This window comes from Clarias gariepinus, chromosome 24 (assembly GCF_024256425.1).
Source record: "Clarias gariepinus isolate MV-2021 ecotype Netherlands chromosome 24, CGAR_prim_01v2, whole genome shotgun sequence".
Classification (NCBI taxonomy): domain Eukaryota; kingdom Metazoa; phylum Chordata; class Actinopteri; order Siluriformes; family Clariidae; genus Clarias; species Clarias gariepinus.
The window spans coordinates 14,108,450-14,133,871 of record NC_071123.1 but is presented as its reverse complement, the minus strand read 5'-3'; the positions used below and the strand labels follow the sequence as shown (position 1 = coordinate 14,133,871).

Below are 25,422 nucleotides of genomic sequence, written 5' to 3'. Positions count from 1 at the left end.
CGGGCCTATTGCATTTAGCAGTTGCCTCAGGGTGAGCATTTTGAACTTGTACGTTCTTAGAAACGTGTTCAATATTTTCAGATCCAAAATAGGACGCAGTCCTCCCCCCCTCTTCGGAACGACAAAATACCGGCTGTACCAACCTGAGTTCGCTTCCGAAGGAGGCACCACTTGAATCGCCCTTTTGCTCAGATGAGAATTTATCTCTTCCCGAAGCACCGCTGCGGCGGCGTCCGACACCTCGGTGTTGATTATGGAAGAGAAGCGCAGTGGCTTTATGCAAAACTGTAGTCGGTATCCCATAGCGACTGTGTTTTGCACCCATGTCGAGACTGCGCATGCGCACCACTCGAGAACGTGGGACGCCAACCGGCCCGCATTGATTTCTGAAAGGGGTCTGCTGCCCCCTGGCGTTCCGCCAGAGTGCAGCCTCATCGATGGCACTGGGCTTTTTTGTTTTGCAACATTGTAAACAGAAAAACTCTTTATTGGTTTTAATAATGTAACATTCACATGGTTTACAAAATGCACCATTTTTGGGGCAATCACACTGTAAACATCGAGGGTACTTGCTGTAAGTCCCTGAGAACTTTTTAACACGCCCCAACTGGGGTTCATAACTCGAACATAAACACTTGTGTGTGAGGGGGGGGGATTGTGCTTGGGAGACTGTGTTAGGGAAGTGCAGCGCTGTTTGGGACTGATTTCCTGAACATAACGTAGCGGCCTCTTGGGCGGCATTGAGAGAGGAGAAACAGTGTCTCCCTGCTGCCAGAGCTCCTCTCTCTTTAAAATCTGAGCTAGGAGGAGTGAGGATTCTTCCTCCTAGTCGCTGAATCCTTTCGGACGCCCGGTGGGGGGCCCATACCCCAGGCCGACTGCCGTGGGTTTTGCCTGGGAGGCTGTTGCTTCACCGGTCGAGAGCTCGAGCTAGCTGCCGGCGGTGGTCTCTTATGAGGTGGTCGCGGAGTGGTCATACTTCGAGCCTGTTTGGGCTTCACCTCTCGTCGCGGAATGATGTCTCGCAACGCTTCGGCCTGTTTCCTTCTGAAGTCAAACTTTGCCTGAATGGCATCGAGTGACTGGCCGAACAAACCCTCAGCAGACAGTGGTTCGTCCAAGTAGACAGCCCTGTCTCTATCTGGAATGTCAGAGAGCGTGAGCCATAAATGCCTCTGTGCTACCACTGCGCTCGCCATCCCTCTCCCAAGGGAAAGAGCCGCACAACAAGACATACGCAAAATGTAGTCTGTCGCTGTCCTGACCTCGTTAAGCAGCGCACAGAACGGGCTCTCCTGAGGCACCAGTGAGCCGAGCTCTGCCAAACACATTGCCTGATATGTTTGAAGCAGCGTAGCGGAGTTGAGCGCACGAGCAGTGCCCGCTTGAGCGCGGTAAATCTTCTCCAGCTGGGCAGAGGAGAATCTACAATGTTTAGACGGAAGGAGAGTAGGGCCAGACACTCCATGATTATGCGAGGGTGCCAAATAAGCAGCCAAAGATGGCTCCATTGGCGGTGGGCTAACTAGTCCTGCCTTCTCAGCTCCGTCTAATTCCAAATATTGTCCGTAACCGGGCACTGATACACGGGTCGACAGCGGCTTGCTCCATGACGACGTTAACTCGCCGACAAAGTCGGGAAACATGGGCAAGCAGTTCTTAACTGTTGTCGGTTCAGGAGGAAGAAAAAATCCCGCGAACCTTGACGGTTTCTGAGCCGGCTGCGGGGAGGGCCACTCCACCTCCAGCTTCTCGGCCGCTCGGCGGTAGAGAGCAAAAAATGAAGTGTCGTCCCGAGCGGCTAACGCAGTAGCAGCGGAGCTCTGAGCAGGCGGCAAAATTTCATGCTCGTCCTCCGACAAGCCCTGTATCTCTAGGCCGATGTCGAGCACGTCATCGTCCTCGAAAGCATGCTGCTCGGTGCCTGGCTGCTGGCCAGCGCTGTAGGAGAGCCCACGGTCCTCCGACCCCTCGAGATACTCCATCTCGTCCGCCCAAGTGCGGGGACTTCTGACGGAAATTCCTCGTCAGCAGACACAGGCGAAGCTGGGACTGCTGATTCGGAAAGGAGGGGGTCCTGCTGAGCGACTGTGTTTCTCCCCAGGGTCCTTTCCACGAACGTGACCCGTCTTTCCAGCGTTGAACGCCGGAGCTGGCGACAAAGCGCACATGACTCTGGCTCAGCTAGAGCTCTCCTAGCATGGAGAATCCCCAGACAGACGGGGCACGCTTCGTGCTGGTCCTTCTCATGCAAGGAGAAACCGCACTCCTGAGGACAGGGGCGAACAGCGGACCTCTTCTTAGCTACATTAGCTTCCATGCTCATACTAGCTAGCGCTGTTAGCACAGCTAAACAGAAGCCAACTAACTAAGATGTCGCTAATGTTCTGACAGAGAACTTAAAAGTCAGCGCCCCGCGGGTAGACGACTCACCAAAATGAGGCTGTTGTCGCTAACGCCAACAAGAGCAGTTAAGCTGATTTTAAGCGCAGTCTTGTAACGTAAAACGTAGAGTTTACTAGCAGCACCTAGAAAACTCTACGGAAAAAGGTGTTCACAGCGAGGTGAAGAGCGTAAGAACTGAGGGTCAACCGTGGCGACGATGGTTTATAGGTGTAGGCGGGGCTACACCTACGTCACCACAGGTTTGCCTGCCTTTACGGCGTGAATAAAGGTGGCTTCAGCCAGGACACGAGAGGGCGTGATATCCCATACTATATGTGTTGTACCGAGTGAATCGACTGAAAGGGAACCTGCAGGTGCGTCTTATCAGATGACGTCACTCACCAAGGTTATAAAAGCCAAAAATTTGGCGTGTTTGATACACACATCAGCGTGTTTGATACGCTTCACAACCGGCAACATGACAAGATGTTTCCCATAGCGTTTTCACGAAAATGTTTGAGATGCACTAAATGGTTTATGGCCCATCAACAGATATTTGTCTAGTCTATTGTCCATCAACAGACACAGAGGGGCACAAAACGTATACACTTCATACCTATTAAGCGTCCATAACTATTAATTGCACATCCATTTACTCTGAACAGTATAGGCTAACTTTTTTATTTATTTATTTGTTTTTAGGAATGTGTCTGTATCACCCTTGCCTTTACCAGAACCTCACATCAGGACACGCAAGCGCTGTTCATTTTTGAGCGCATTTGAGAATTATACTGAGTAAGTGCACATATATGTGTATATATCTATATGATGATAATGTACATTGGTTTATTTTGTGTTATCAGCATGTTTATTTTTTCTTGTTGCAAAGGCAAACAAGATGCAAGAAATGTCATGGGAAAAGCAGACTGATGATGACACGGTTCCACAGGCTCTGCGATTTCTGCCCGAATGGGAACCTGGACCACAACTGCCATCTGCTGAATCACATTCTCAGGAAGGACTGTCCTCGGAATTCAGATAATTCACTCTCAAAAAAGTCTGCCAGGGTATCCGTCAGGTGGATTCGGGATGGACCTCTTGTATTTGTGAAGTGAATGGATACACTAGAAGTATCTGTCTATTATACCATTCATTTTGTTTATACAGAAGACACAGTGAAAAGGAGGGTGAAATTACAAGGTACATGGACTACAAAGACATTTCCATGTCCTGCACCTGTGACTCCATACAACCAGCACATGGGTGGCATTGATCTCTCTGATCAGCTGTTACAGTACTACACTGCACAGCACAAAACAATGAAGTGGTACAGAAAGATTTTTCTACACTTCTTGGACATTGCTGCCACCAATGCTTTAATTGTGCATAAAGAACTATATGGTAACCTGTCCCTTAAAGAGTTTATGGAACAACTCATCAAAGAGCTTTGTGATGTCTCTCAGGAAGTAGCACCAAAACGGACAAGTAGTGACCATATACCAGTTCCAGGAGCTGAATTGACCTTGGATACCAGAGATGTTGCCACTGCTGGTCGCAGGTTATGTGCTCATTACAAAGCAGTGCGTGGCAAGTGGCAAAAAACACCTTGGAAATGCCAGGCATGCAATGTTCCCCTGTGTCTTCAGTTGAACAGGAACTGCTTTCAAGAGTAGCACAGGGATGTGTGACTATAAAAAGCATACACCCATTTTATCTTGCACTGTTCCTGTTTGCACAATTTGCCTTTAAATGTCTGTTTTTTCAGTTTTTATTTTGCATTGTTCCTGTTGCAGTTTAATCCTGCATGTATGTTTTTGCACAGTTTATATTCTACACTGTTTTTGGTTTTCACCATTTTACCATGAATGTTGTTTGCAATTTTTTCACTTTTTATTTATTTTGAACTGTTTCTGGATTTTTTGCAAGTGAATCTTAAGTTATTCTAAATAAACCACGAACAAAGAAATATGTTTCTGTCTTCTAATTATTTTCTTGTAACACTTAACTCTGTGTAACACTTTCCACATACCTGACTGAAAGGGGTAATTATACAGCTCATTATGTCTTTGTCTTTGTCTTTTCTGGTGTGAATTACAGCATTATTCATGATCATTCACGCCTCCTCGCATATTGCCTTTCTAAACCAAAAAAAAGTATATGAATGTATTGTTTTCTGTAAATATGTGAGGGAGGTGATTGTCACATAATTTTGAAGTAAAACCTCTATATTACAAGATCCAGGTCACAAAAGTCTTGTGCACAAATGTCATGAATGTGTTTTGTGGTCATATTTTACTGAGTTGTTTTTTTGTTGTTTTCAAAAATCATGCATAACAGTTTTTTTTTTCTCCAAAATATAAACTTGTACATACATGCAACTCATATATTATTGTTGCCCAGTTTGTGCAAAACACCCTCAGACTCCTAAGGGTTAAGATTCACACACACACACACACACACACAGCACCTGCGCACACAAACAGAAACACTTATCTATCCGAATTTATTTTTACTTTTTTTGAAAAGGTAAAGTGCAGGTAATTTTTTTTATTTGAACTTAATATTTTGTGTTAATTATTTTTATATATTTATTTTTTGGGGTCTGTGGAACGAATAAGTTGAGTTTCTAGTTATATATATATATATATATATATATATATATATATATATATATATATATATATATATATATATATATATATATATTTGGGTTTTTCCAATTTTTTCCAAGTTGTGGCCAATTCCTCCCCGTCACTAGGGGGCTCCCACATTAAGGCTACTACTACCACTCAGTCGGGAGGGCGAAGACTATCCCGTGTTTCCTCCAAACCACGTGATGTCAGCCGACCGCATCTTTTCTAACTGCTTGCTCACGCACCATTAGGGGTGGAGTAACACACTCAGAGGAAAGCGCTAGCTGCTCCTTCCACGTGCGCGAGCTCACAGACACCCCTGATTGGCTGTAGAGCCGTGATTAATGTGGAAGCGCAAGTACCTCTCATCCCTCCCCCCTGAGAGAGCTCAGCCAATCAGCTCTCTCTGTGCCTCCATCTGTGAGAGGAAAACAGCATCACCCTTTCTATTATTTCTTTTGGGAAAATTAAATTTGGTTTACGAGTGTTTAAGAAGCCCGCTTCCGGAACGAAAAAAAAAAAAAAAAAAAAAACTCCAAGAGTTGGAGTTAAAATGATTAGAAAATCACACACACACAAATTTTACATGGATACAGTACACTGATAGAACCAAAACAATTTTGACATAAAAAAAAAAATGTTTTATGGCACCCTATTTCATTAATGAGACAGATTTAAATAAATTTTGCCTTTGAGGCTCTTTGAAATTATTGATTTAATAGTACAGATTTTAGCAGAATACTGGTTGGATATTTAAACACTCCTGTTGGCAGGATTGACGTGTTTGATTTTATTGTAGGTTTTCTTGCACAGGGTCCACACATTTTCAATAGGGCTGAGGCCCTTAAAGCTTAAAGTCTGCCTTGCTCCCTTTTACAAACAGCTTAAAAAATGATTGGGTTAACTGAACAGTTGGAACATTCAAGTTTTTCCAAGTTTCAACCATCTAACTGAGGATTTACATGTAGGTTATGCTGAATTCTAAGATAGTCCTCCATCTCACATTATTCCATCAGATCCAATGGCAGAAAACAGCCCTAAAACATGATGTTTTCACCACCATGCACAGTAACTTTACTGTGGTGTTAGGGTTGAACGTCCTACTTTAATTCCTTTAAACCTCCTAAAAAGCCATTTGCTTTGTTCATATTATCAGCTGCAAGCTTAAGTCGAACTTTAAAGACACTATTTTGTAGATTCTACTTCTAAATCACATCCTTTTAATCAATAATTTAAATCAAATTGTAAGCATTATAAGCCCTATTATAAAAGTAAAATACTGTATGTAGGATCAATGAGTAACTACTAACAGCAATTTTTGGGGTCATAGTACCTCAATTGTTGACAACACTTTACCTTTGGGTAAATCCAATCAATCCATACATTAGGCAACCTTGGCATGTACTTTAGCTGAGAAGAAATCCACAAAAAAGAACCTATTGGATTTTAACTAGTAGTCTGTTCATGATGAGGCTTAATGGTGAGTGATAGTAATTAACCTTATTCTAGCCTGATTAGCAGCATTTGCCTCCCTGTCTTTAGGGCAAACAAAAACAATAAACCTATTATAAATTCTGCCCATTGATGAAGTGAGAATACGAAAACACATTCATACACACACTCACTGTGATGCATGTACTGCAGCAGCGTTAAGATTAAATTAGTGATTAGCCCACTGTTGGGCTTTTATGCAGGACTATGCTTGCTTCTCAGTTACACTGGGTGAAATTATCTTCCAAAGGCCAAAATGTAATATAGCTCAAATGCAATTAGCCAAACAGTCTACTGTCTTGGCTTTTTATTGGAAATGTATGAGATTTATTTTGACTTTTTATATTTCGTAACTGGCACAATTTAATTTGTGTCTTTTGTTATTACAAAACAACTAAATGACATTAATACTAAAAATGTAAAAAGGGAAAATGAATATATGAATTTAAATATATTTGTTAATATTATTTTTAGTGTTATCTCATGAAATGGAATATTTCTGCTTTACTCTCTCTGTTAATTTTTAGTGGAATTGCCAGAATGTCACAATTTAACATTTATATAAGAGGATAACAGATAGATAGATAGATAGATAGATAGATAGATAGATAGATAGATAGATAGATAGATAGATTCAGTCACAGAAAGAATGTATTTGCATAAGGGTATCTGGTAAGTGGAGAGCTTGTAAGTAAATTTAAAATTCAAGGTCAAGGCTACATTAGCCACAATGTACAGTACATATTAAGTGAAAAAAGAGGGATTTTTGATATTTACTATTACTTTGTGGTTATACTATATTATATTCTTTGTTTAATATGTATAATTTCCGAACAATATAAATAAATAATATTTTATATCCATTTACAAGGCTAGCTTGCCATATGTTAGTGAATGTATTTTCACAAGCCCTTACCTTGGGAGCTGTTTGCCTGACTGCGTCAGAGTCAGACCAGCGGTGTTTGAGCTGTGATGAACTGGGTACACACTCACAGAAGGTCTGCATAAAACACAGAAAATTCGGTCAGAACTTATATATAACATTAAATGGAAGTTCACAAAAATCTTTTTTACAAAAAGGCTTTCACAAGATTCAGATATATTCAGAAAAATAAGGCGACTTATGGTTCCCACAAAAGTACACATTTGCTCAAAGGCAGCCACAGAGAAAGCATCTATTGTATGTATGCATATCATTTTGTCCCGTGACACTTTCCATAGCTTCTCAAAGCTTTACATTTTCTTACTTTCGAGTGCACTTTATGTCGTTCTGGATAAGAGTGTGCCAAACGCCTAAATGTGAATGTAAATGTATCTTTAAACACTTTCTCTAAGCAATGTTCATGCCCTTTATCCTATACACCCACACACGGTCAGCTTACCCTGCTTCCCTAAGCACATCCGATCAGATTCGCCTCTTCATGTTCCAGCCAATAAGCACTGAAACTATTCCATTAGCATTAAAGCTTAATGGCACGAGAATCGGATCAAAGAAACATTAAGCCGCATGTCTGAGGAAATGTGTGCGCTTATTTTTGTGTCTTAGAGGAAGGCAGCAGGGGTGGGGTGGGGGTATCTTGGGAGAGACACTGGGTATTCTATGGATGGGGGAGCATACCTTTAGGTGATTATGATTGCTCTATGTCTGATACTGTACAGTATGTGTAGAAAAAGCTAAACAGCACCATATGTGTCTGTGGTGTGTGTATGTGTAAGCTGCTTAATCAGAGAAAAGAGGCTTTTGACACATTCCCTCCCTGGAGAGGTGGAAAATAGAAAGATCCACTACAGTATAAATAGCATTTATCACAGTTGCCCACGGTTTGGACAAGGCCACGCGCACTTGCCGAAATCCAATTTCACACACATAAACTCATAACAACACAATATAATTGGGTCCGTAATGGCTGTGATTCAGGATGGGTTAAAATGGCATGTACAATAATTAATAAAATCCTAATGCATGTCATTATATATTCTATATTGCTCTGTAAACATGCACACATGCTGACCACTTTATTAGGAACTCCTGAACACCTGCTCATTTATGCCTAGTCCGCCTATCATGTGAAAGCAGCGCAAATGATTAAAATCATACTACATACTACATGTTTATCAAACATCAGAAAGGAAAAAATTGACTTCCAGTGACGTTTTTGTGATTGTGGCGATTTAACTCCTGTCAGAACTGGAATCACAAATACTGTACAGTCCCCTTACTCATAGTTGAGTTAGATTTTATATATTGTTCTGGTTTTACTTGATTAACCAATGGAGAATTGCATGAATAAACAGATGTATGGGTGTGTGGGTGTTTAAAAATTAAGTGGTTGGTTAGCGTATGTTCTATATATTTATGTTGGTAGCTAACTGTGTTGTGTGATGGCTGATTATGATATTAAATGGAAGTGCACAAACCCACTATCAGTAACACGTTAATATGATTATGAAACCATTAAAGAATGATGCTTTTAGCACAGGGTCTGATCATTGGCAAAAAAGTTCACACTAATGCATGCACGCACACACACACACACACACACACACACACACACACACAGACTCATGACTGCAGATTTTATATCATGCTGTGTCTCTTCCAAATAGCAAGCAGGATAAATGAAAAAGCTTTTTTTTCCATTTCAAAGAATGCATCATATTTTTTTTACTGGAAATTAGGGCTTAGCCATAAATCCAGCAGTTTACATAATTCCATTTACACATAGACTACACTTCATACAGTAAGTGTTAAATAAATGGTGTGCAATGAAAGCAATACATTGCATGCAGCACACTCTAATAAACATCTACGAAAAACAAATCATTATTTCAGTTGTGGGAACCTCACAGTCTAAACATTTAGGTATGAATTACTAGAATAACCTTAAGGACAAATTAACATATAAAGGATCTGACAAACCAGACAATATCAATGCCAAAACAATTTACAGTAAAGTGTAGCAATAAAGAATCTCATTTTCTACAATTTGTTTTGGTTCCAGTTATCTGCGTAATTTCAGGGCTTTAATGCAACCGCATATAAAACATGTCATTTTTCCAAAACAATAAGCCTTGAAAAAACGGTGAGATTTAGTGCTTTACACTCACATTTATTTGTAATTCTTTGTGTCAGACTTTATCAGTATGCAATAAACTTATAGCTTCACTGTACACTGCAGATAAAATTTCGCTGAGGAATTTAAGTAATAAATGGGTCCTAAAAACATGAACATTTCTGATTTAAAATAGAGAATATCCTATATTTGTGGGTGACACAAGTATAGTTTGCTTGTAAATTAGAAACACTAGCTGATAGTTTGTAATCTTAATATCATAATTATGTAAAGCTGCTTTGCAGCAATGACCACTATTGCAAAGCAGCAGAAAACACTCACTCATCGTCTATACGCTTAATCCCCAGGGGGCCTGGGGCCTATCCCAGGAGGCTTAGGGCACGAGGCAGGGTACACCCTGGACAGGGTGCCAATCCATAGCAGGGCACACACACACACACACACACAATCATTCACACACTACAGGAAATTTTTGGGAACACCCACCAAGCACGGAAGAACATGCAAACTCCATGCACACTGAGATGGAAATCGAGCCTGGCCGGGAATCAAACCCGGACCCTAGATGCAAGGCGACAGTGTTTAACACTTTATACAAATAAAATGTAATTCAATTAAATATCTCCTACGTTTATTTTTATGTTCATAAATTTAATCCTCCTCCTATTTTCAAATCTGCTTTTCCCTTTTTCCAGGACCAATAGTTTAACAGCCTTCTATCTGTTGGTATTTTGCCACAATCATTCTCTATTCTTCCTCTTTACCAGCATTTGTCCATCTTCATAAATAATGGCTGTTTGGATTTTGATGGAGGATAAGTAAATGGTCTGAGTTTTATGTAAAGCCATTGATCTACATGCCTGCATTAAAAGATGACTTGGCAGTAATAAGGAAAGTCATTATATGGACTGAGCAATAAAGCTCTCTTTTTAAACAAACAAACATGTTTTTTGTATGTACTTCAAGGGGTGATCAAGTCAAACCAGGACTTTTGATTGTATAGAATAATAAAAAACAGTTATAATTATTATATGTAGTTATAGTATATAACTGCATTATACACTGAGGCACTTGTTCCAGCATCTGTTTATCCCTGCCCGCTTCACATCTAGAATGCTGGCCTCCTAGGAACTCCTTTAACTGTATATGGAAATGGCTTGGAGTGAGGTCAGGACTGTACAGGGAATATGGCAGCAACTCTCAACTAAGTCCCTGTATAGTGTAAGTGGTGTTTGTGAATTGTATAATTTCCACTTAAAGATGTATCACATCACTGAATGCTTGCACAGGAACAACTTCAGTGGACTTTTGCAACCAATGGAATTTGCACCATTTAAATGTTTTAATATGCACCTATCAGCCTCATTCATTCATGAGCAATTTTATTAGAAGCCATGGTTTGACTTGAATAATTGTCAGAGACAAATGTCCCAAAAGGAACTATTAATAAAAGTTAGCCACTACTCAAACAGTCAAAATAAATAAATAAATGAATTTTAACTAATATAAAATAGTAATACACTATGGCTGAGCAATACACAACACAACTTTGAGAAACACAATTCACATTTTAACACCTCATCAGGTAACAGCATGCAAGGGGAAAAAAAGAATGTTATTCGCTTAAATTAACAATACTGTTTTTACATAATAATTAAGCCTACCATAATAATTAGAGAACCAGCACAAGAACCAACAATAGTCTTATTTTTGAGAGCGCTGGGCACAAATCATCAATATTTCATTTTAATCCACAGGCAGGAAATTTCCCAAATTTCTTTCTTTTGAAAACAACAGCATATTTACCAAATTTTTAAAGGCTTTGAAACAAACAACACTAATGCTGTTAAATATACCATTGTATCTAAGCATTATTTTGAAAAGCACTACTTTAAACATGGACATGTGAACTCTTAAGTGGCACAGTGAATCCTAATATATGCCTCATATATATTAAAAAAAATATGTAAAGTATATTAAAACACTGGATAAAGACTAAATTTGTACTGCTGCATTTAGAACTTCTACTAGGACCACAAGCAGGTTAATGTAAACTTTCTAATTATTTAGTCTTAAATCCTTTTAGGTTCTGTGAAGTAGTGTAGTTATTGTTCTTCTAGTCTCTCGGTGAAAGACTGCATTACTCTAAGTGACATCACCAGGGCTGCCTCCTTTTATCTTAAACATATTGCTAAACCAAGAAATGAATAGGAAATTTGGGAACGTCAATCAGCCTAATCTGCAGGTCAAAAATATTCATATGAAAATAATTAATACAATAAATATATCACGTGATGCTTGGCAGACAAAGCGCATGCATACTACTAGTGTATCAAGACCTTGGTTGTTTATTATAATCATTTATTTTAAAAATTTAGCTTGTCTTGTGAAATACTTGCAGACCAAGTTACTTGCAATCCAAGGTTCCACTGTACACTGATGTATACACTTGCCCCTTGCCAGCTCCCTTGCACTCTGTGTGTTTTGTGTTTTTTGGGACTTAAACTGACGTTTTTTCACTGTCTTGTGCTTCTGGTCTCGCTCACAGGTGTTTTAAATTATTTCCATGATTAGTGCCTGTATTTAAGCACCAATGTTGACTTAGTCTTTGTCTTCAGTCTCATCATTCTTTTTTATCGCCATTTTGTTGAGTTCACTAATCCTGCTCAGGTTTTATGTTTGTTATTAAATGTATTATTAAATGTGAGACAGAATGTGAGAACAATATTGAGGTGTGGCAGATGAGTTAGCCCTAATTTTTCTTTTTATCTTTTTGAGGTGGGAAAGAAAAAAGCAAACATCCTGCCTGGTATCCTGAAGGGACAAGCGGAGGTGAGGTGAGCTCTGCACAATAAAACTCCCTATTACCTTCTCTGTACTTCTTCATCAGCATCCTCAAAGGACATACTGCATCTGTTGTACTCTTCCTAGGCATGAAACCCTATTGCTGCTCACAAACTCCACTACTCTTTCACAAAGATTCATTCTATGGCTCATCAGCTTTATTCCTCTGTAGTTGCCATAGCTCTGTACAGCTCCCTTGTTTTAAATAATTGGAACCAATACACTTTTCCTCTCATTCTCCAAGATCATGTTAAAAAGACTAGTCCGAAACTCTACTGCCATCTCTCCTAAGCACTTACCTCCACAGGTATGTCATCGGGACCGACTGCCTTTCCACTCTCCATCCTCTTCAATGCCCTCCTCACCCTACTCTTAATGCCTTTTGCTACTTCCTGCTCCACAACAGTCCTTCTTCAGTTTCCTCATTCATCAACTCTTCCTTGCATCTTCCCATCACCCTCCTAGCACCTGTCAGTACATTTCCATCCCTATCTTTAATCACTCTAACCTGCTGCACATCCTTCCCATCTCAAAAGCCCACTTGACTCTATCATTCTGCCAAGCTGTAAAGATCCGCCTCTCCCATCTTACTGTCCAACCTAGCATATAACTCCCCATATGCTCTTTGTTTGGCCTTTGCAACCTTTACCTTAGGCTGCATCTCCCTGTACTCCTGTCTACTCTTTTCAGTCCTCTCAATGTATTACTTTTTCTTAGAGTCTCTTTCTGTATACACATTCCCCTACCAATACTATCCCTTAATGTTTACTTTAATATCAGTTAATTGGTAATTGGTATGAAAAGTCTTGGGTACACTAAACTGTACCATGCCAGGCAGCTAGGTTAGTACCCTTTAGGTTATACTGGGTGTTCAGTAAGTCTGTATCTTTTACCTAGAAATGTGCATATAGTGTACAGTACCAATGGAGCTTTACTCTTAAATGTGTTTATCGCACATTATTGACCAGAAGTATTTTTAAAAGGTACCTTGTGTCTGTGGCCAGCTAGCAGAGGTCTGTTGTAGATGCTCAACAAACGTTCAGCTCAAAATAAGTGCCATTTTTAGAGCTGTTTTCTGTTAGCCCTGTTAAAGGCCCTGTTTGTTCTCTTAGACCTGTGAAAAGGCCTGTTTGCCCTGTTATAGGTCCTGTCTTTTCTGAAGGCCCTGTCTGCTCTGAAAACCATGAATGCTCTGAGACCTATTACAGTCTTGCTAAATCTGAGTTTTGATTTTAGACAAACTGGAAAACCAAATGATGCTTTCACAGAACCCTATACCCTGTACCACCTGAGCCAAGACCTGAACTTTCTGAGCCTGCTGACGTGTCGGCCCTGTCTCAGCAAGTGCACCTTCTCTGCCTAGTATAGCAGCGATCACTGGTGGCAATGACATGCTGTGGGATTGGAATGTGGTGCAATGCTTTTACCAACTGGCTGTGGAGATATTGTTCTCACTTCTCTTCATGGGTTGGAGGATTTTGTACTTGCTCTGCCACCTGGGTTTTAAGTAAATAAATAAATAAAATACATAACATTTGAAGCCACTTGTTTCAAACTTACTATGGATGTTTTACTAGAGTTGCATACCTATGTACTGTAGAAGCAATGACATGAACATTTCATGGAAAGTCAAGATGATACAGTGGAAACTACCTCACAAATTTACAAGAACTCGAGAGCTTCAAGCTTAAGACGAAACAGAAAAATAGTCATAACGGTTAAGTTATAGAGGTAGAATTTTTAAGAGGTAGAATTTTTATCTAGTAAATATCAAGTTCAAGTGATAAGGCTTTAAAAACATAAGAAAAGGGATTTTCTTTAGATAAGGATTGATTCTTGTTGCTTCTATAGCTGAAGTAATGCAAAGTAAAATTAATAAAACTGTTAAGTTTTTGTTTATACTTTCATCCAATAAACCTTAAAAAAGGCAATTACAGTAATTCTGACATTTATTCATAAATGATGCAATGGATATTGACTTTGATCATTACATTATCTGGTGAAAAAGTATGTTAACAACCAGTTTGCAAAGAACAGACCCCCATAAAATCCCCCTGAATCCTCAGATGACTTTGGACTTTATCATCCCTTTAGTATAACATGGATCGGAGTACACCTTGGCTTAGATGCAGCTTAACAGCAGCAGAGGTATATTACATAAGGATTAAAAAAGTCATTATTCTGTTAAGCAGCAGGGCTGCACTGTGTTTGAACTCAGCCAGGCATTTCTACAAGGTATATCTTATAGAACTGTAGAACTCCTGTTCATAGTGTTTTCCTGTTACTGTTACTGACATTAAACTTGGAGACAAGAGACCACAAGTTGACCTGATTATGCTGTTTGCACTATTCATTCTCATGGTGTTTTTGGTGTACGTGTCCATAAGGCTAGTTCCACTTCATACTCTCAGCTCTAACAAACATACTTTAAAACAAGAGAGAGATAAGAACTTGTGTAATTTGCAGCACTTCTTGCAACCTGCATACACACATGCAAACACTCTGCATTTATGCTTAGTGCGTTTTCTTCCACAGTCCAAACACATGCAGATTAGGCTCACTGTCATTTCCATCTTGCCTCTAGTGTGTGTGTATACCTTATTGGTCGGGAAGTATATATCCACATGTTCAGTGTTGCAGGAGGCCTGGGGCCTATCCCAGGAACTTTGTGTATTTAATGGTATATGCACCAATAAGTAAGGTGCACACACAAAAATTTCTTCCTTTAAAATTTCTTAGCCTTTTGCCTTGATTACAGCCACAGCATAATTTCGATACGTTTTTGCAATGTCACAGCCTGTACGGTAGGCAATAGGCATGATAGATGCAGCACTCAATCCACCTCTCTTTTCACCTTGATGCACCCATCACTTTGAAACAGGGTAACTCATTAAACCACAGGACATTTTTCCAATGCTACACCATCCATTCCTTATGCTTCCCAGCAAAATTAAAGCCTTTTCTCACTGATAAAAAAAAACTTTTTTAGGTAACACAACTGTTTAGACCCAGCCCTTCTTCAAGTTCTCTTCACAAGGCATTGGAATACGGTTCGGAAGATCCTAGGTTCAAACCCCACAACCACCAAGTTGCCACTGTTGGGCCCTTGAGCAAGGCCCTTAACACTCAACTGCTCAGATGTGTAATGAGATAAAAAAAAAAAAAGTAAGTCGCTCTGGATAAGAGCGTCTGCCAAATGCCTAAATGTAAATGTGTGTGTGGAAATGCTCTTCCAATTTGATGTTACTAATCATTAAAATGGCATTTTTTATTTCTTAATTCAATTCTCAACTATCTCCATAGTATTTAATTTAAAATGTGAAGCTCTCACATATGGTATGTTAGCTGTATTACATGTCTATATGACAAAAAGCTAAATATTTCAAAATTTTTACTTTAATTTTGCTGTTTATAAGTTATAGCTTATGACAATAAAAGTATTAATGCAAATGCATTTCAAATTAAATGCAAAATGAACTTTCATCGGAAAAGGGATCTTTGAATGACTGCGGAATGGTCCAAATCTTTTTTTTTTCCTTAGCCTAGGTAAAATTCTTTTGACATTGTCTTTAAATTAGGAATGGTTTGATACTTAGATATTTTAAATGCAACAGTTTTCAGCTATTTCCTGAAGTTATCTCTGTGTGTGCCTCTTGCTCCTGATGCACTGACTAAGGTCTCGCACCACTCCTTGTGGAGCTCTTGAATTGGCTTTGCACGACAATCCTCTTAATATCATACAGATATAAATGCTTGTGATTAATCGATAAATTCTTACACCTCTATTCTAACACTACTCTAAAGCGCCCTCACACTGAGGAAGTACAGATCCATTATTTATCAAACATGTAACTGACAATAGCTAGAATCATCAGTAAGTACATGGGCACAATAAAGTAAATTTCAGCAATGAAGATGAGCATGTGCATCCATTTGCATTAACTGTTGAAAATAAAGGAAACCAGTATGTAAGTCAACATGTTGATTTTACAGTAATGTAGAGATTACAGCATAAAAATCATTAATAGTTTCTGTTAGGAGAACTATATACACATGGTTTATAAAAGGGTTTTAAGTGTGAGTGTTTTGTAAACGCCAGCAAGTGTTTTAAAGCAGACAGGTTAAATGAAAGACGATTTTCCTCATGCATGCAGATAGACTTTAGTCTGTCAACAAGAAGTGAGTAACCTTAGGTCTCTAGACATTAACTACTATTAATCACAACTTTTCTCATCACCATAAGAAGGCTGATGACAGAAATATTGATGGGACAATTTACTCTGTAATGAGATTCCTGCAAAACTTGCAAATTGGTCAAAAGACTTAATGATCACATTACTATTTGACTTTATTTATTCCCTTAATTATTACCTTTTGACAGGTTATCATTAAACACACTGTTAATACAAAACTGAGTCTCACGAAACATCTTTACATCATTTTTTTTTAGTAGAATACACAAATCCATCAAATTAGCTGTCAGCTTAAAAGCATCTATGAGACCATTCATCTACTTTACTAATTGCCGAATACATACAGGGGGGAAAACATTATATGATTACTTATTATTCCATTTTTTTTTTTTTTTTTTTTTACAAATAATTAAAAGTCTCAGCTTGATGTTTGTGTTGACTATCCACCAGCTATAATTGCAATGAGCATTGGTGTTACAAAATGGATTTAATTCTCAGTAGCACAATTGCTACTACTAAGCACCCAAACAAATGTTTTTGGAAACATTTTACTCACTAATTAGTGTGCTTTGCCAGATGACAATGAACAAAGAGGCATGTCTGTTATTTATGGGTACAGAAAGTATTCAGACCCGCTTAAATTTTTTCACTTTTTGTTTTATTGCAGCCATGTGCTAAAATCATTTAAGTTTTTTTTTTCCTCATTAATGTACAGGAAACACAGCACCCCATTTTGACAGAAAAACACAGAATTGCTGACATTTTAGCAGAGTTATTAAAAAAGAAAACCTGAAATATCACATGGTCCTAAGTATTCAGACCCTTTGCTGTGACATTCAGATATTTAACTCAGATGCTGTCCATTTCTTCTGATCATCCTTAAAACGGTTCTATACCTTCATTTGAGTCCAGCTGTGTTTGATTATACTGATTAGACTTGATTAGGAAAGCCACATAACTGTTTATATAAGACCTTACAGCTCACAAAGGGGAGTACAGAACAAGAAGCTCTGACAGATAAGCAGGTGCCAAATTATTTAAGCTTTTAAAAACAAGAAGTAAAATTTAAACTGGATCCTGAAATGTACAGGAAGCCAGTAAAGGGAAACCAGTATGGGTGTAATATGATCGGATTTTCTTTTCCCAGTCAGAAGGCGAGCTGCTGCATTTTGAACGGCTTGTAGCCGTTAAAGTTGTGACTGACTGAGACCTATGTATAACGAATTACAGTGGTCAAGGAGTGACGTGATGAAAGCATGAATTACTGTCTCAAACTGTTCAGGGGGCTTGCTATATGCTATGGGGGCCGCAACCGGGGGGGCGGCCGTTACTAGACAAACGCTGTCACATTGGGTGAAAGATGCCATTGCCCGAGCTTACAAGATGCGTGGTCACACTTCGCCTATGGGAATCAGGGCTCATTCGACCAGGGGGATTGCGTCATCAATTGCGCTGGCAAAAGGTGTCCCCTTGCAGCAAGTGTGTGATGCGGCAGATTTGCTTTTGAACAATACATGGTGTGTTTCCACCAGACATTGCTGCTAGTTAATGTTCATCTGCAAAGCTAACTAGCTTGAACACAAGGTTGAGTCCCAAAGCCCTCTCTAACCTCTGAACAAGGCCATTGCTGGGTGTGTAGAACAATGGAATAAGGGGGAATAAATTGGCACATAAAGAGAAACTTAGGAGATCTACAGGACTGTACAACTGTAGTTGTAATCACAAGCACAGAAACAGTAATTAAATTTATAAAATGGAGTGTTCAGAGAACACTGACAGGATGTGAAAGTTTTTACTACACTCTCTAGTTTAGCACAAAGTAAACACCTTGCGTGCATTTGTACTTGTCTCAACTTTTCATATCACGACACAAACAGCCTTTGCTTGAGCTACTGCTGTTTTCTTTACTCAGGTTCCTTGTCACATTATTTTAGAAACAGTTGGACTATGCATCTGTGATGAGTGCATTTATTAGGACTAAGTGCTTGCAGATATTAACTTACATTTTATTGTAAGTGAACACACGGTGGAGGAAATACCCGTGTGATTTATAAAAGTAATTTGCAAAAATGAAAGCCATAAAATTGATGGGATGAAGTTATATATAGAGTAAATTACACAAAATACAGAATCTTGAAAGTTTTAATTTTGACAGCATGTGTCACATCTAGTGACATTTTAACGCACAATTATGTTCAGGATGCTCTAGGCAAAGACACCTACCTACCTATATAGTGTGATATACAACTAGAAAACACACAGTAATGAGAGGGACAGACCAGCAATGACACATTTCTATGGTCCATCATCCTAGTAAAGTGGAAAATTGACATGTGTATTTGTCAAAAATAAAGCCATTACATTTTATCACAACAGGTCAACATGACTACAATATAGTGTGCATGGTATACCATTCCAGGTGAAATTGTGCAATAAATATTTACAGTGCTAATTAATACAATATTGTGGCTTATAGAAGCCAACACTAAAAAGCCAACACTGACATCATCTTTTTTCAGGTCCTTTTGATTGATTTGAAATTTTGAATAATTTAGCAAAAAAAAAGCGAAATAACATATATTCCTTTCAGAAACAGCTTCTTTCTTTCCCCGCTCCGCTTATCCACCTCCTATGGACTGAGAAATTGCTCCATTTCAGTTAGCTGTGTTTTAGATTAATTGTAAATTATTTAGCAGGTTTCATCTGTGTTATATCTCTTCGGTTGGGGAGCAGCAATGACTTTCTTTGTCAGCCACCCTGTGGACAGTCACATGGAAACAGGTTAAAGGGATGGAACTAATGAGGGTACTTGAAAGGTTTATTTGACAGAGATGAAGCAGGATACAGTATATGAGACATTAATGATTTGAAAACACAAAACAAACCAATACTGGGTTACTTCTTAAATAACATCTTGTTACAACCAAATGTTGTTAAAGAGCATCTCTGAACGCACAACACCTTGAAGCAGATGGGCTACAGCAGAAGTAGACCACAACAGGTGGCACTCTTGTTAGCTAAGAACAGGAAACTGAGGCTACAACTCACATGAGCTCACCAATATTGGACGTTAATGTTGCCTGGTCTGATGACTCTCAAGTTCTGCTGCGACATTTAAATGGTGGGATAATAAACATAAAAGCATGGATCTATCCTGCCTTGCATCAACGTTTCATGCTGGTGGAGGTAATGGTGTAAAGCCCCTAAGTACCAACTGAGAATTGTTTAAATGTCATAGCCTGACTGATTATTCTTGCTGACCATGTCCATCCCACCATGCTAAAACACTGTCAAACTGGTTACTTGAACATGACAACGTTGTTTTGAAATAGCCATAAAATAAAATATTTTTTACCTGTCTGTACAAATATATTAAACATCTGGTTGCGATTAATGACTAATGACAAGGTGGAATAAAGTGATGGAGTGAAAAATAGACCAGAATTATTCTTAACTAGCATAATTATCACTGTTGACAGAAAATAAGTTATTAGAAATAGTTAATTAAAGGGTTAAAAATAAGCTGATCAGATTGAATGTAATCAGTTTTATTATTATTTCAGGTTGAAGCCCACATTCATGTCTGCCTGAATTTCGGTACAGCAGAACTATCTGTGTGACTTTTGTAAGGTTGAGTATCTTACGCCTTGTTTATGATACGGTTGTTGTACTTCTTTCATTGTCAGCCAAATACACTCCTTGTTCGGTTATAGGAGAGTGAATCACAGATGAGTAATTGAAATAGTAGATCGGATAAAGAAAGGAAAGCACTCCAGCACATTAAAATTCAGTTAAACCACATCAGCTCTGTTATTTCAGTGGTAAAAATATTAAATAATCTCAGGTAAAATATTAAGTTTATTTTTTGCAGGTGTTTGTTTACATTAAGCAAGTTGCATATTAGTATTTCATTTTCAAGTAAATTATTAAATCTGGCACATGACTGCTTATTACATTGCTTTTACTCACCATTTTAATTTTACTTACGGTGCAGGTAAACTTCAGGCAGATATCTAAGTACTGCAAAAATTTAATTAAATTGTGTCCAGCTATTTTCATGTTTAAATTAACATGTTTAGCGCTTAAATTGTTATATAGGTACAGTATATGTTTATAGCTATTATGTGGAGAGAGGACATTCTTGCTTAACACTGGGCTCTCAATTTGGGTATTTTACATGCCTCCACCTCAGACTTTTGCAGATAGGTTTGCTCTAATAACCCGTGTTTTGGAAATTTTATTAATGCCACGGTTTCAGAACATATCAAACTTGTTTTAAAACCCTGCATAAAAAATAAACATGATCTGTTCGTTCATCTTTGAAGGTTCAGTGTTTATAGTTTACGTTCCTCTTTTGTGGGATAAGCTATCATCTGTCACACTTTAATTTCTGTTTCGTGAGGCTTTTTTATGTAGAAAATGGCTAGATGCTGTGACAGAATCTGGCACATAACTAATTAAAACTTCTACTCTTTCATTTATGGTTCAGGTTCAACTTCAGGCAAATATGACTGGCAAAGTTTCCTTAATTCTGCGCAGCCAATTTTGCATGATGCTGTGACAAAATCTGGCTAGACGGACAGACATCCATACATACGACAATATTCTGAGACTGGTTTCAGAACCCTCTAATATATGAAACGTAAGGCATCATTGAACAAGCAAGTTCAGACCAAATTACAGACAAAACCTTTTTTTTATTTATATAAATATTCCAATGGAATCAGCTGTGAAAAGAAAAAAGACAATATGGTACACTGACCAAACGAGTCTGTGTACTCCAAACAAAAGCAAATCAGGTTAGTTATCATGAAAGTGTGCAAACTATACAAACCAATATCCAAATAGATAATGACAGACTAAAGGCTAGACTAGAGTATTAACCAAAACAGGAAGTGACGCTGTACACACTGTACTCATTTTAAATAACAGTCATCACAGTGCAAATGTATTCCCCTTAATATTTCCCTCTGTTCTCTGTCTAGAGTTATCTTAAGTATGTGTGTGTCAGGCACACAACAGGCCGCATTTAATCCCTCGCCCCTGCCTGTAATTAGTTCAGTGATTAACCTTGCCGCTCCTGATCACATCAGCCTGCCTAATGATGCTATTACCACTTGCTGTTTACTCATCTACAATCATTTATCCTGTACACAAAATTAGCTTATCTCTTGCACCCAGATACACATTTACACAGATGATCTTATTAAAAAGACGTAGCTGTGCGGAAATCAACATAATAGTTGAGTTTAGATGGGTACACTCATAATTAAATTGCCCGATCAAGGAATATTCCATAGCTAATAATGTTGGTCTTTATTATTCCTCCTCACTGAACACAAAATAGGCGGCAGGTGGTGTAGTGGTTAGCACTGTCGCCTTGCACCTCCAGGGTGTGGATTTGATTCTCGGCCAGGCTCGATTCCCATCTTTGTGTGCATGGAGTTTGTATGTTCTCCCCGTGCTTGGCAGGTTTCCTCCGGGTACTCCGGTTTCCTCCCACAGTTCAAAGATATGCAGGTTAGGCTAATTGGCATTCCCAAATTGTCCATAGTGTGTGAATAAGTGTGTGCCCTGCGATGGATTGGCCTAACCTGCCTCGTGCCCTAAGCCTCCTGGGATAAGCTTCAGGTCTTCGCGAACCTGAATACAGGATAAAGCAGTATAGAAGATGAGTGAGTATTTTGAACACAAAATAGCCCCAATATAAAAGTGCTAGAGAGCATATTTCTGTTATAGAATGCATGGTTAAATGTGGTGATCACATGACTGTCACAACCCTGCTTTTTGAACATCCTATTCCAGATTTTTTCCTTGTTTGTAGTTCTTATAGTAGCCACACTTTTTGTGCCGGCTTTCATATAGATTCCAGAGCATAAGTGTGGGTATTTGTGCATTTATGACCAAGCGCATTAGTGAGGTTTAGTAAAAAAATGTAAAGTGAGAAGGCTCAGTGTGCAGTCAGCACTAATGTATCATGTTAGGCTTAGACCACTCAAGTTCTTCCACACCAACCTTAACAAACCATGTCTTCATAGACCTTGCTTTGTACACATACAAGACAACACTCTCATTCACTCACCGTCTATACCACTTTATCCTATATTCAGGGTCACGGGGAGCCCGAAGCCTATCCCAGTAGGCTTAGGGCACCCGGCGGTGCTATTGGACAAGGTGCCAATTTATAGCAGGACAGACACATTCACACACTATTTGGAATTTTGTGAACGCCAATTAGCCTAATCTGCGTAATTCAATCTAGCCTAATACACCAAGCACAAGGAGAAAAGGCAAACTCCATGCACACAGAGATGGAAATGGAACCTGGCCTGGAATTAAACCCTGACCCTGGTGGTGCAAGGCGACAATTATAACCACTACACCACAATGCCATCCATGCATTTGCTATAAAATATACTACTTGTCTGACTGCTTTAATGCAAATATATATTTACAATGGACAGAAATAATAAGATTGTACATCAATAGACACATGTAAAAATGCTAACTGGTCAAAGGGATTTGAGCTAAAAAAATATATATATAATCCCACTGTGACACAACCCAACAGGTTTTTGGAGGCTCCTAACACTCCCCGATACATTTACCATTTTATGCATTTATTTGCCTTGCTTTTATCCAAAATGTCATACGGGTAAAGAAGACTTAATTCCAAGAACCACTCTGTTAAAACAACCAATAAAATACACTGCCTGGACAAATAAAGCCTTTTAGATTTAATTACATCACACATAAGGGTGGCCAATAAATGGATTAAATGATTTCTCTTGCTTCCACAACCATGCACTCTTTCATTATTTGACTCCAGGAATATAGGCATGTTATCAAGGGGGAAAAATCCATTGATTGGATGTCAGCTGACTACATTTTGTCACATGATTGTTGAGCTTAGACCTGACCAACTAAAGTAACCCCAGATCGTAACACTGTCTCCAGGGTATTTTGTTAATCGCTTCATGTGCTTCCCTTCTCACTCTGACATGCTCTGGAACTTATCAGACCATATGACCTTTTTCCAGTTCAATCTGTAGGGTCCTTAGCAAATTCAAGCCTTTTTTTCTGACAGTCTCATTAACAAGTGGTTATCTTATGGCCATAGCTGTTCCCAATCCTTTAATTAATCTGATAGAACCTAATTGTTTCTTTATCAAAACATGGCAGTTTTTCAAATGTGTTATTTGCGCTTGTTTCTTTAAAAAGAGTTCGGAAATGTTCATTTTAAACATTTTGAAGTAATGTGTTGATATTTATGTATTTAGTTTAGCTATTTGGTTGATATTTATTAACGTGCAAGCTATAAGTGTTCCCCTGGTGTGTTCGGCCTATCGGAGATTATATAGCGCTTTAGCCTAAGGTTGAAAAAATAAGTAAACTGCACAATAGGATCAGGGGTGTTATTTACTGTTTTTAGTTTTTGTCAGTGATGTAATTTAAAAAAGGGCGTATGTTTTTTTTGTTTTGTTTTGTTTTAGATTTGCAACTGCCGTATTTTCTTTACTGGATGTTTGTTTTATTATTATTTTTTAATTATACTAGAAAAAAAAAAATTTTTATACATTAGTTTATTATTTCTTGTGATTATTAACCTTTTTGTGTTTGGCCATTACAGGGAAAAGACTGGCCCTGATTTTTTAAATGTATTTAATCCCTTATTTACCCTTATTTACTTATATTTAAAAAAATAATAATAATAAGAACTTTAAAGGAGGAAACTCACCAAGCACGGGGAGAACCTGCAAACTCTATGCACACAGAGACGGGAATCGAGCCTGGCCGGAAATTAACCTCGAATGCTTAGAATTCTTCTTAATCTGCATTTTCATGATTACATCCTTGTATTACCCTTAACTTAAATTATACTTGTGCGCATGAATATACCATGAATTGCTTCCTTCTTGTGTTTTACGTATAAATAAAATAACAAGCTTCACTGATGTGCCTAGTTATAAAACAGAACTCTGTACGGAATATAAAAATTTCCTTACAAACTTAGATATTTGCCCATTCCCTTGAGTATTTCTAAGCATTCAGAGGTTTTCATCTTTTCTGTTTTTAACTCTAGTTCATTCTGTTTTGTCTCCAGTGTTGTTTACTGGGTTTTTTTTTTGTGTGTTCATTTGGATTGTTAGAATAAACTGACAAAAGATCTCTTTCTTAGTGTGACAGAAAAGTATTTCTCACAAAGATGTTTTATCATAGTCAGAATCCACAATACAGAGAGTGTGCATAAACAAGGTCTTTCAGCAATCTTTACACCTATATCTATTGGACTAAGTCATTCTTTCCTTCAGGGCCACGTTAGATGGTAGAAAAATGTGTGGATGCATCTGTAAATAAAGTATTTATAGGCTTACCATCTGTTGATTGTTAGGGATAACCCCAGTAGGGTACTGCAGCCATGAACTCTGTGTGTTTCATGTCCACTGACTTTTACATTTGACTTTTATGTCCAAATGTGTTTTAGGATTTATTTTTCCAGTACTGTACGTGCATGTTATTCACAAGTTCTGACGCGTATCCTTCTTGTTACACAGTGTTACTCATGACTCCAGACGTCCGTTGATTTCTTTTGTCTCTTGTTTTAATTTCAAGCATCAAAGTACAACGGTTGTTACAGTTTCTTGCATAAATCCACTGTAGTCACGACAAGTCGTTTGCTGTGTTCTGTAGCTTCGGTAGATTACAGTTACAACAACTTACTTTACTGTATCCTTTAGCTTACAGTATCACAGTCAAAAGCTTGTGTGCTCCACATCTTTCTGTATCCTTCCGTGTCTTAAC

General features: G+C 38.5%; 1 protein-coding gene across 1 annotated transcript in view; it reads right to left on the bottom strand.

The window, feature by feature from the left end:
• Positions 1–25,422, bottom strand: part of fibcd1b (fibrinogen C domain containing 1b) — a 164,180-nt gene that overhangs the window by 103,396 nt on the left and 35,362 nt on the right. The window contains exon 2 of the mRNA XM_053485870.1: positions 7,426–7,509. Coding sequence (XP_053341845.1) covers positions 7,426–7,509 — 84 coding nt within the window. The remainder of the gene's footprint in view (positions 1–7,425; positions 7,510–25,422) is intronic.